The 12,588-nt window shown below is 44.0% G+C and overlaps 2 protein-coding genes across 3 annotated transcripts in view; both read left to right on the forward strand.

The window, feature by feature from the left end:
• CARMIL2 (capping protein regulator and myosin 1 linker 2) overlaps positions 1-12,588 on the forward strand; it is a 161,360-nt gene that overhangs the window by 42,548 nt on the left and 106,224 nt on the right. The window lies entirely within an intron of this gene.
• The window catches only part of CTCF (CCCTC-binding factor), a 50,431-nt gene that overhangs the window by 20,267 nt on the left and 17,576 nt on the right, over positions 1-12,588 (forward strand). For both annotated transcript variants that reach the window (XM_020811457.3, XM_078380370.1), the window contains exons 2-4: positions 2,475-3,264; positions 4,272-4,442; positions 6,437-6,570. In XM_020811457.3, coding sequence (XP_020667116.1) covers positions 2,484-3,264; positions 4,272-4,442; positions 6,437-6,570 — 1,086 coding nt within the window. In that variant the 5' untranslated portion in view covers positions 2,475-2,483. The remainder of the gene's footprint in view (positions 1-2,474; positions 3,265-4,271; positions 4,443-6,436; positions 6,571-12,588) is intronic.

The raw sequence follows: 12,588 nt of genomic DNA on the forward strand, positions 1-12,588 counted from the left end.
AAATCGTACAGATTCCTCGCCTCTCTCTAACGACGGTGGCTGTTTCTCCGGCATTGAAGACCGTTCATTAAGGATCCGGTTAAGCAGTTTCTCCTTGCTTTCGATCTTTTAGTGTAAAGCAGAAAAAGTCACTTTCAGGTCCATTCTGAACTCATCAAATTGCATTTTCAAGTGATTAATTGTGTTACTTTGACATTCTTGAAGAAGTTCCTTGATATGAACCATTGCCAGTTGCGATGATAATTCTCCCCCACCTTCCATGGCCATAGCAGTCAGCAGATTAGTTACTCAGATTTCCCACATGATTTATTAGCTAGTCCGCACTTAAGGTCTTATGAGGGGGGACTCCATGGATGTTATTTGATTTACAGATCACCTTGTAGTCAAATACAGAGTCACGTATATTAAATTATGCAGAGTTATTTAGGGTTCTTAAGTCCTGACTTTATAAATTTATGAGAAGCCAGTTTCTCTGGGAGGAAGGGTTAAGAGAGAAAAAGAGCAAGTTGGTTTAGTTTCTGAACTGTGGCATAGTAAAGAAAACTCCGATGTTACAGGCATCAACAAGTTGATGCCACTTGAAGATCTCCTTCTTATCAGCTTTCAAATAGCAGATTTGGTCTTTTACTTGCTGTAGATTAGCAGCAGATTGTTCATCTCTGTTCTGCAGTCAGGTAATAAATTTCAAAATCTCCCCATTCCGAGCAGCTAACTCACTGTCATGGTAACTTCACGAGACAGATTGCATGCAGGAAGGGAACTCTTCCAAAAAACAGACTGCCATCTGAAATTCGGTGGTTCCAAGGCCCCCACTTGCTAACAAGTCCTACTCTCCTGTGGAACTTGCCCCCCTTCTCCGGGGGGGGTGTCTCTAACTCGGAGTAAAACCCAGGGGAATCCAGAGCCCTGGAATTTCCCCTGTTCTCGCTGCTCGTTGCTCCTCCTCCTCCCACAAGACTTTTTTTTTTAGACCATTGCATGGTGAACCTCGCAAGACTGTTTTTTCACAAGACGACGAATTTCGCTGAACGAATTAAAATCATCTTGCGAGGCACCACTGTACTGCTATTGTAGGTGCAAGAAAAGTTGAACCAAATGCTCCATATGGATGAACTCTTAGTTTCTGGCCACTTGGGTTTAGAAAGATGGTGGTTTCTAGATCTGTTTCTCTTCAGTTTACCCACTTTTGCATCTAGTCAGTATCCCAAAAATGACTATTACGAGATGAATTAAAAATGTGTGGATTTAGTTGCATCACACACACCCCAGAACATTTAAATTACTTACCTCCAAATGCTAGATTGCCTGTTGAGTGCCTGAGATTTCTGAGATTAAGTTTCTGCCTCTTTTCCCCCATTATTGTCCCCACTTCATGTGCTTCACAGTTGCATTTTGCACTTGCTGAAAATCCTTGGGAGTGCTTCAGAAAGGGTGTGTGTTTGTGTTTATATACCACTCTGTTCCTGCCATCTTTTGCTTCCATTCACGACAGGAATGTTGATCCTGGAGTTTGTTCATGCAGAGTTTTCTCTGGTTCAGGATGGGTCTGCATCATTGCTCTAGGTCAGTGGTTGTTAACCTTTTTGAAAGAAACGCCCCCTTGAGCCATTGAGGAAGTTATCATCGCCCTCCCCTCCCTGTTGCAGCAGCGCGGCCGTGGGGAGGGGGGCAATGATAACTTCCTCAGTGGCTGTGGCAGTGCGGCGGCTCCATCGCCCCGTATTGCCTCCCTTCTGTTCTTTCACCCCCACATGGCCCTTTTTCATTCCATTGCCTCCCTGAAAAACAAAATCGCCCCTTGGGGGGGCGATATCCCCCAGGTTAAGAATCATGCTCTAGGTTGTACTCCACTGCACAGTACAATGTGTTCAGACGCTTGGGAGTAATCAATAGATAAGCCAAAGTACAAAATATTTCCTGAAGGGGAAAACTTTGAAAAATACAATTGCATGGTTCAAAAACATTTTAGCTCCATTAGCGTATTTTGAGAACTATAAAAATCAAGCTTTCAAGTGGTTCTTTAAAATGCAGGTGGAGAACTGTTGACCCTTTTGGTGTTCTGAATTTCAACTCCTAAAAACTCCAGCCTGATGATTATGAAAGTTGTGAATCAATAATTCAAGGTTTCCCCAATCCGATTTGCTTGTGCTTGTATGTTTGCAGCCCATTAATACATCTAAATCCAAGAATTTGATGAATTGAATCCATATTTTACAGTCTGGGATGAATGAGTGATTTATAACTTCATGTGTGTTTGTCTGTCTGTATCCATCCATCTGTCTGTCAATCTCTCTTGTCTGTTGTGTATACATGTGTCTTGCAGTTCTACACAGGTTTTCAGCAAACGCAGTCTTAGCATATTTATCCGGTTGAATTGCCTATAAAATGGAAATCTGACCCATTATTTTTCATAAGCTGCTACGCCAACCTCCTAAGCAGTGTGGTTTTTTTCTCTCTCCTTTGATTACCACTAGGAAAGTGACATGGAAAGTGAAGCAGTTGAGGCTGTTGGCGAGGAATCTGAAACTTTCATTAAAGGCAAAGAAAGGAAGACGTATCAGAGGCGCCGGGAAGGTGGGCAGGAAGAAGATGCTTGCCCAATGCCACCCAACCAGGCAGATGGGTCTGAGGTGGTGCAGGATGTAAATGCTGGTGTTCAGATGGTCATGATGGAACAGCTTGATCCAACACTGCTACAGATGAAGACAGAGGTCATGGAGGGCACTGTGCAACAGGAAGCTGAGGCAACAGTGGATGACACGCAAATAATAACACTGCAAGTTGTAAACATGGAAGAGCAGCCTATCAACCTTGGTGAACTCCAGCTTGTCCAGGTGCCTGTTCCAGTATCTGTACCTGTTGCCACCACTTCTGTGGAAGAATTGCAAGGGGCCTATGAAAATGAGGTCTCGAAGGGGGGTCTTCAGGAGGGGGAGCCCATGATCTGCCATACACTCCCGTTGCCAGAAGGTTTCCAAGTGGTAAAAGTTGGGGCAAATGGCGAAGTGGAGACATTAGAGCAAAGTGAACTTCAACCCCAGGAAGATCCTAATTGGCAGAAAGACCCAGACTATCAACCCCCAGCCAAAAAGACAAAGAAAACCAAAAAAAGTAAACTCCGTTACACAGAGGAAGGGAAAGATGTGGATGTTTCTGTATATGATTTTGAGGAGGAGCAGCAGGAGGGATTACTCTCAGAGGTCAATGCAGAGAAGGTGGTGGGCAACATGAAGCCTCCTAAGCCAACAAAAATTAAAAAGAAAGGTATGTGGGGTTGTAAATTTGGGGAGTGAGGGCAGCTAGAAGTAAATTATTTCTCAACTCCTGCAATATGTTGCCTAACCTTGCTCAAGAACACAAGACACAAATGTGAGCCATTGCAATCAGGAAGGATTTTCTTTTCTCCTTCCTCTTTTGAAGGAGCAGGTATTGCAATGTAGGAAGATTCAGATACCAGGATGATGGGTGATTTTTGTGGTGTGAAATCAGCGTGCTGGATTTGGGACCAAGAAGCTCTTTTTCTTCAGACCAGTTCACTGTCCAAAGTGGGGAAATTGCCTGTTATAGTACTGTGTGACTTAGTGACTCCACTTGACTTGCTGTCATTCTATGCCTTCACTGTGTCACTCTGAACACACCCAATTGCATCTGATACTAGGTACTAGCCTGGTAAGACTAGGAAAGAATCCTGCTTTTAGATCTGGAGGATCACTGCCGGTCGGAGTTGACAAAACTAGATTACATGGGCAAGCCATCCGACTTATTTTAAGGGAGGTTAATGTTGAATCTTGTCCCCTTAGTCTCCAAACTATGGCCTCTGGGCCACACCCAGCCCACCTTGCCTTTTTATCTAGCCTGGGCATAGGAAGAGAAGGGAAGGGGGACCCAAGCAATCCCCCACCTTGCTAGGGTCTCCCTTCCCTCTCTGCCTATGCCCAGGTGGAGATAGGAAGAGGAGCGAAGCCTGGCAGAAGTGATCCTCCACCCTCGCTGTCTTTGCAAAGACAGCAGGGGTGAGGGATCACTTGGGTACCCCTTCCCTCCATCAGCCCTCGACAATGTATAAAATATGTGATATGGCCCTTATACTGATAAGTTAGGAGACCCCTGCCTTAGATGATGTGTATTGTAAATGAGATGATGGGAGAATCCTGACTCGATACTGGGGTTTTGGATTGGAGTGTTACAGAAATGTTCCTGGCTATGTATATATGACTGGCTCAAAAGGCTGCTATTTTATATCTGCTAAAAGAGATTTGCTTTCTGGACAGGTGTAAAGAAAACATTCCAGTGTGAACTGTGCAGTTATACTTGTCCACGTCGTTCAAACTTGGATCGTCACATGAAAAGCCACACAGATGAGAGGCCACACAAGTGCCACCTTTGTGGCAGAGCTTTTCGTACAGTCACACTGCTGAGAAATCACCTCAACACTCACACAGGTACTATATGGAGTGGGGAAAGAACTAAAAGATTCAGTTTCTTTTTTAGAGGGTTCTTTGAAAACTGCACATGTTCCAATCAGTGCTTGCAGTTGTAAACACTTCCTTCCACATTATGAAACAGGTCTCTTCTTGGTTTTAAAACTGACATAGAATTATTCGATTCTGTATTGCCACTAATAGTCATTTTCAAAGTTGTGATCACTCTGCAAGGTGCAGAATATTATGTTATGTACTGTCAGGTTGAAACTGAGTTACAGCTATCCTGAAAGGGCTTTCAAAATAAGTTCAGTGAGCCCTCAACTTATGAACTTAATCCCTTCTGGAAGGACGTTCGTAGCTCGGAAAGTTCGTAAGTCAAAGTACCATTTCCCATTGAAATGCATGGGAATGGAATTGATCCGTTCCAGCATTTATAAAAAATAAAAAGAGCAAGTCCCATGTTGGGACTGCAAAACACACACACACACACACAAACCCACAGAAACATAACCTCCCAGTCCAAACCCACCCTCCAAAACCCACACAGAAAAGTTTTTTTCAAAAAAGGACTTACCAGTCCGAAGCCTGCCGGTGCTCCACTGCCTCCGCTGCGGCCGGGGGCGAGCGGCCAGGCGCCCAGCCAGCTCTAGCCTCCTGGCGCTCCGCTGCGGCTGGGGGCGAGCAGCCAGGCACCTGGCCAGCTCTAGCCTCCTGGCGTTCCACTGCCTCCGCGCAGCCGGGGACGAGCGGCTAGGTGCCCGGCCAGCTCTGAAGGCACCAATCCCAGCGGCGAGGACCCCCAGGGAGGTCTCCCACTGAGGCGTGCAAGTCCTGGGAGACCTCCCTGGGGGTCCCCACTGCCGCGATGGGCGGCTTCGGAGCTCTCTGAAGTCAAAAAGGCAGGGAGAAAGGGCGGGAAGTTCGAACTTCCCACTCTTTCTCCCTGCCTTTTTGGTTTCAGAAGCAAGCCGGGCTGCCGGGGAAAAATCAGCTCCCTCCTTTCACCTGATGCTGAAGGGGACTCAGCATGGGGTGAAAGGAGGGAGCTGATTTCTCCCCGGCAGCCTGGCTTGCTTTTCCAAACAAGAAGCAAGCTCGGTGGCCAGGGAGTAATCGGATCCATCCTTTCACCCAATGCTGAGTCCCCTTCGTGGTGACTGAGCTCAGCCCAGCACGAAGAGGACTCAGCATCGGGTGAAAGGAGGGAGCCGATTTCTCCCCAGCTGCCTGGCTTGCTTCTGAAGTGAAAAAGGCAGGGAGAAAGCACGGGAAGTTCGAACTTCCCGCCCTTTCTCCCTGCCTTTTTGGCTTTGGAGGTTTCAGAAGGCTTCCTCCGATGTTGGAGGAAGCCTTTTGAAAGCTCCAAAGGCAGGACGGAAGGGCAGGAAATTTGAATTTCCCACCCTTTCTCCCTGCCTTTTTGGTTCGTATCCCGATCTGCATTCGCAAGTAGGGTGTACTACTTGCGATGAGATCGGGTTCGTAACCCAAAATGTTCGTAACTAGGGCCATTCGTAAGTGGAGGGCCCACTGTATGGTATTTAAAGAGTGCCTTTACTAGTTCCAGTTCCTCGGTCAGTTTCCATGGACAAGTGGGGAACTGAACTTTTCTTCAGAGGCCTAGTCCGTCACTCTATCTGCTATACCATACTGGATACATGCATAATGTCTGGTAAAATATAATAGAAAGAAAAATGCACACATTCTTTTTTCTGAAGCAGTCACATCCCTTCCTAACTAACAAGAGTTTATTTACATCTGTATGATAGAGATTATAGAAGATGTTCGCACATGTTAGTATCATATTTAGCTTTTTCAAGCATTATTGCTCTTAGATGTGTGCCATCTTTTTTATGGTTTATTTATTTATTTATTTTGAAATAGCTATTTTTAACATACTTTTTGTTACCCATTTATTAACATTCTTGCAAAGTGAAGATGCAAACAGCAAACATTCACTGACAAAATCACATTGCCTTTTTTACATTTTCACTGTCTCTGGGAATTCTCAGGTACTCGTCCTCATAAATGCCCTGACTGTGACATGGCCTTTGTGACAAGTGGTGAGTTGGTTCGGCATCGCCGCTATAAACACACCCATGAGAAGCCATTCAAGTGTTCCATGTGTGACTACGCTAGTGTGGAGGTATGTTTCCACTTCAGCATTCCTCTTTACCATACCAGATTGTTCTTTGATTGATTGATTGATTGATTGATTGGATTTTTATCCTGCCCTTCTAGACAGACATCTACTCAGGGCGGCTCACAGTATATTGTGCATAAACAAGTTAAAAACAACAATTAAAATCTACAAGAATACTATAATCAAGATGGGAATGAACGGCAAAATCAAGAAAAGTAAAAGTCAAGTAATGGCAGGAGGGAAGCCTTTGCTTAAAGAGCCAAGTTTTTAATTGGCTCTTGAAAACACCCAGCGAGGGTGCCAGGCGAATCTCTGGCGGCAAGCTGTTCCAGAGTCGAGGGGCCATTGCCAAGAAGGCCCGGTTTCTTGTTCTTTCTTTCCGGGCCTCTCTTGGTGTCAGGCCCCTCAGCCGTCTTTCCTGGCTATGGCAAGTAGATCTAGGTGGGAGCAGGCGTTCTGTCAAGTATCGAGGTCCTAAACCATTTAGAGCTTTGTATGTCATCATTAACACTTTGAAATCAATGCGGAAACGAATGGGCAGCCAATGCAAAGCAGCCAGAATGGGAGAGATATGTTGGAATTTTCTCATTCTGCTAAGTAATCTTGCTGCCACATTCTGCACCATTTGAAGCTTCCGCATCAGTCTCAAACATAGCCCCACATAGAGCGCATTACAGTGGTCTAATCTCGAGATTACAAGTGCATGGACCAGAGTGGTGAGGGCCCCAGCATCAAGATAGGGACGCAGCTGGGCAGTCCACCATAGGTGGTAATTGGCGGAGCGGACCACTGACGCCACCTGGCTTTCCATGGTGAGCGCCGGCTCCAGATGTACTCCTAAGCTGTGAACCTCACTCTTCGCAGTGAGAGTCCCCCCCCCCAAAAAAGAGAGGGAGTTTCCCAAGCCGCCAGTGGAGGGGCCGCCCACCCTCAGAACCTCCATCTTGTCCAGGTTCAGCCTCAACACATTCTTCTGCATCCATTACAGTATGGCCTCCAGGCAACACCGAAGGGACAGAACGGCATCCACTGAAGTAGGTGAAAAGGAGATGTAGATCTGCGTGTCATCAGCATACTGATGGCATGAAGCTCCACACCCCCTGATGACCCCACCTAACGGCCTCATATAAATGTTAAACAGCATTGGGGAGATGATCGAGCCCTGCAGAACCCCACAATTGAGACTCCAGGGGGCCGAGACACTCTGCCCAAGCTGAACTCTCTGAGGACGGTCCTCCAAGTAGGATCAGAGCCAGGCAAGCGCTAGGCCACCCATTCCCAACTCGGAAAGCTTCCCCAGGAGGATACTGTGGTCGACGATATCGAAGGCGGCTGAAATATCGAGGAGGACCAACAAGGACATTTTGCCCCCATCGGCCTCCCTCAACAGGTCATCCAGCAGTGCAACCAGTGCTGTTTCTGTGCCGTGTCACAGCCTGAAGCCCGGCTGGAATGGATCCAGGGCATTGGTTTCATCCAAAATAGCCTGAAGCTGATCAGCCACCACCCTCTCGACCACTTTACTAAGGAAAGAAACATTGGCGACGGGCCTAAAATTGCCAATATCGTCCGCCGCCAAGTTTGGTTCAGTGACCCAAGAGAGTTTTAATGGTGCATGATCAGAGGTTATCACTGGGGCAAATTGTATTTTATCCATATTTGAGGCCAAAGTCTCTGAATTCAGAAAATGATCAATTCTTAAGGTAAAGGTAAAGGTTCCCCTTGACAACTTTTGTCCAGTCGTGTTCAACTCTAGGGGGCGGTGCTCATCCCCGTTTCCAAGCCATAGAGCCAGCATTTGTCCGAAGACAATCTTCTGTGGTCACATGGCCAGTGCGACTTAGACACAGAACGCTGTTACCTTCCCACCGAGGTGGTCCCTATTTATCTACTTGCATTTGCATGCTTTCGAACCACTAGGTTGGCGGGAGCTGGGACAAGCGACGGGCGCTCACTCCGTTGCGTGGATTCCATCTTACGACTGCTTGGTCTTCTGACCCTGCAGCACAAGCTTCTGCGGTTTAGCCTGCAGCAGCACCACGTCCCTTTTCAATTCTTAAATAGGTAGAATATCTTCTAGAAAAATATGTATATTCTCTCACTTTAGGATTTAAGTATCTCCACCCATCAATTAAACCTGAACTCTCTATTAGCTTCCTAATTTTATTATCATCAATATATTCGCGAAGGCTTTCACGGCCAGGATCTAATGGTTGTTCTGGGTCTTTCAGGCTCTTGGCCGTGTTCTGAAGGACAGGTTGCTGTTCTCTGAAGATACCGGCCACAGAGACTGGCAAAACGTCAGGAAGAACAACCTTCAGAACACGGCCAAAGAGCCCGAAAAACCCAGAACAACCACTTTATTACCATCATTTGACACCTTTCTATTTTTTGATGTTGTATCAATTTTGTTTAAAATACAATTTGGGTCTCCTCCTAGGATAATTTCTCCCCATGCAAATTCCTTTACCTTTCTTAAAAGGTTCTGCATGAATTTTGCTTGACCTGTATTGGGGGCATAAGATATAGAAATTATTAGAAAAATAAAGAGATTAAAAATTTTAGTGAAGGAAATGATACTGCAGACATAAAATCAGCATCGCTATGTGATACTGTAAAACTCTTCCGAAGAGGAATTTCGCCTGCTCTGGCCCCCATGGGGGGCAGGGTGATCCTCCAAAGGGTCCTGGAGCACACCCTAGGACCCTTTGGAGGCTCACCCAGCCACCCTGCGAGGCCAGAGGGGGCGATATCACCACCTTCCGGGACTCTTCTGAGACTTGGGAAGCTTCAGAAGAGTCCCTGAAGGTGGTGATTTCACCCCCCTCTGGCCCCCAGGGGGCTGGGTGAGCCTCCAAAGGGTCCTAGGGTGTCTTCCATAAGACGGAACTCTCCATAAGACTCACCAAATTTTTAGGAGAAGAAAACTGGAAAAATAATTGGGCATTTCGGCCTGCTGGGCCAGCAGGGGTGAGGGTGGGGGAAGCCTCCAAAGGGTCCGAGAGTGTCTTCCAGGACCCTTCCAATCTTAATTCCAGGACCCTGGAAGGCACTCTCGGACCCTTTGCAGGCTTCCCCCACCCTCCCCCCTGCTGGCCCAGCAGGCCGAAATTCCCAGATTACTTTTTTCCTGTTTTCTTCTAAAAATTTGGTGTGTCTTATGGAGCGAAAAATACGGTAAATGGAGTGGAATCTAACAAATTTATGTTATTTAAATTAGGGGTCCCCAACTCCTGGTCTGCTGGCCAGTGCCAGTCCATGGCCATGTCAAGATTGGGCCGTGGAGACAGATCTCCTGCCCCCCGCATGCACTCCACCCACACACGGCCCACCACCCGCAGGCACGGGTTCCTCTTCCACCTGCCCATCCGCAAGTGTGCCCTGACTCTTTGCGCGAGCGTGCCTCTCCCCTCTGAGTGCACCCCACCCGCGAGCATGGGGGGTGCCCCGCCCCCCAACCAGTCTGCGACTCAGAAAAGGTTGGGGACCACTGATTTACAGGAACAAAATAAGGTGATCCCTTGTCTCCAATTTTATTTGCACTAATAATACAACCCCTAGGAGCAAACATAAGAGAAAGTGGAAACTTTAGGAGACTAATGGTGAAAAACAGACAACACAAAATAAATTTATATGCAGATGATAAGCTCCTTTTTTTGGAGAACCCATCATGAAGAATAGAGTATTTGAAAGAAATATTACAGGAATATAGTCAGTAAACAGGGTTAAAAGTTAATTTTCAAAAATCTAAGTTATTATACCTAAATATACCTGTTACAGAACAAAACGAAATTTAAAAAGCATCTCACTTAAGTTATGCTACTCAAGTTTTAAATATTTAGGAATATGGGTAACAAAAAACCTTAATTAATTTATAGAAACTATAAAATCTATTTAAATTGTCAAAATAAAAAATGATAAAGTTGGTGAATCTGAACCTATCTATGTTGGGGAGAATTGTTCTAATTAAATCATATATTATAAAATTTTCAATTTCTATTCCAAAATATTCCACTACAGCCAGATATTTTAAAAAGTAGAACTATGGCAAGGAAAAAAAATTATTGTAGGAAAGGGAAAGAAGAAAAGGTTTATAAATAGTGTTAAATATAGGTAGCATCCAACAGGGGGATTAGGGATACCACAGCTTCAAAAATATTATGAAGCTCTATAAATAAACCCAATTATTAAATTTATACAAATAGATGAGACTCATAAGAATCCGGATTGGATGGAAATGGAAGGTGAAAGGAAAATGGACATAATAAATCAGTATATTTATACCACCAAAATAATTAGAAAGGGGAAACAAATACAGAACCTGTTTATTTATGAAACATTGATATGATGAAAACACAGTAAAACTTTGGCCCCGCCAATATCCCCTTTATGCCCCCTGTTGGATCACCCAGACTTTAAATCTCAAGAGAAATATGTACAATTTAAGGAGGAAAAACAAATTGGAATATATAAAATTATTGACTTGTTTGTCTCAGGGGAACCAATCACTATTAGACAAATAGAAGATAAAACAAAGCAAATAAAAACTAGTTGGTTACAAATAAAACAAATAATTTTTGCAATTTACTTACAAAAAAACCCTGGCTCTCTAAGATCATTAACCAAATGTGAACAATATTGTGTCCAAAAAGATAAAAAATAAAAAGAGAGGCCTAACCTCACTAATATATAAAAGCATTGGGAATGGGAATGGTGTAAATGTGACTTTGTGAAATGTGGGAATAGCAGGTGGTCAACAGTTAAATTACATAAGTAAGATGATAAATTATTATGTTAAGCCTTGTATGTACTACTTGTAACATGATGGATTGTCATGATTTATATAAAAAATTAAAAAAAACAAGCTTCATTAGTCTTTGAAGCTTTTTAAAAAGGCTGCGCGTTTTACAAAGCATGTTTTATATTATTTCTTTGTGGAGTTTATATTCTGGATTAATCTGTTTAATGCTACAAATAGCACGTTCTCCTCTTGTGTATTGACAGAAATATATATTATGTAGCAATGCAGATGGCAGTGTGTGCTCCCACAGATCCTTGGCAGTAAATGGCCTTCCAAGTATCTCAAATTTTTAAAATCTGTTTGACTGTAAAATGCTTTGTGTTATCAAGGGAATATGAGAAGCAATGTTGTCATGTTTTGGGCCTCCAAGGACCTTCTCTATTCTCCAAAAATCTTATATTTTTTTTAAAAAAATGGATTTGACCACTAGAGGGTGTGAGAGGGCTTTTTCATGTTTTTAAAAGGGAGTCATTTTAAAAGAAAAATGTCTGGGTAGATAGGTGGGAATGGATATGGCCACTCAAGGTCTAATGATACATTTTTGGCCCTCAAATCTTTCTGTAGGTTGCCCATCCCCAGTGTAAGAGAACTTGATTGACTGCATTCCCAGTTTTCAAAGAAGTAGTCAATTTTAGTCTGTGCAAGCATATTGAGACAAAAATAAAAATACAGCGGCACTTTGAAGACTGTCAATATGAGCTTTTGTCAGCGCCTTCACTTTTGTCTCAAGTGTTTCAAATTAGTCTTTAATGTGCCACAACATTTTGTTTTTCATTTGTTTTTGTTTGCTCTGTTCAACGTAGTCTATTTCCCATTTGAACCTGTCCATTTGCTGTTGAAAAGGAGAATTCATTTTTAGTGGTTGGTATTCAGTGTATGACATTTACAGTTTTGGGCCCTGAATATTTATCTTCTCTCTATGTAGCTGTCATGCTACTCAGCTATTGCTTTTGTCCAAAGTCATTGCTTTCAAAGACAACTCTTCTGTAACCTCTAATATGAAATGCAATATCATGGTGAATTTCCAACAACATTTTTGTGGATTTGACACAGGAGGACTGCTGTTCAAAATAACAAATGCCAGACATGTATACACTTCCTTGGATACCAGAAAGCATTTTAACCCTTGATCCTCCTGCCTTCTTGTTCTCCTGTCTAGCAATTAAGAACATGTATGAAAAGAATATGGGAAGACAGTGACTAGAAGCTGAAAGTTGTCT

This window comes from Pogona vitticeps, chromosome 10 (assembly GCF_051106095.1).
Source record: "Pogona vitticeps strain Pit_001003342236 chromosome 10, PviZW2.1, whole genome shotgun sequence".
Classification (NCBI taxonomy): domain Eukaryota; kingdom Metazoa; phylum Chordata; class Lepidosauria; order Squamata; family Agamidae; genus Pogona; species Pogona vitticeps.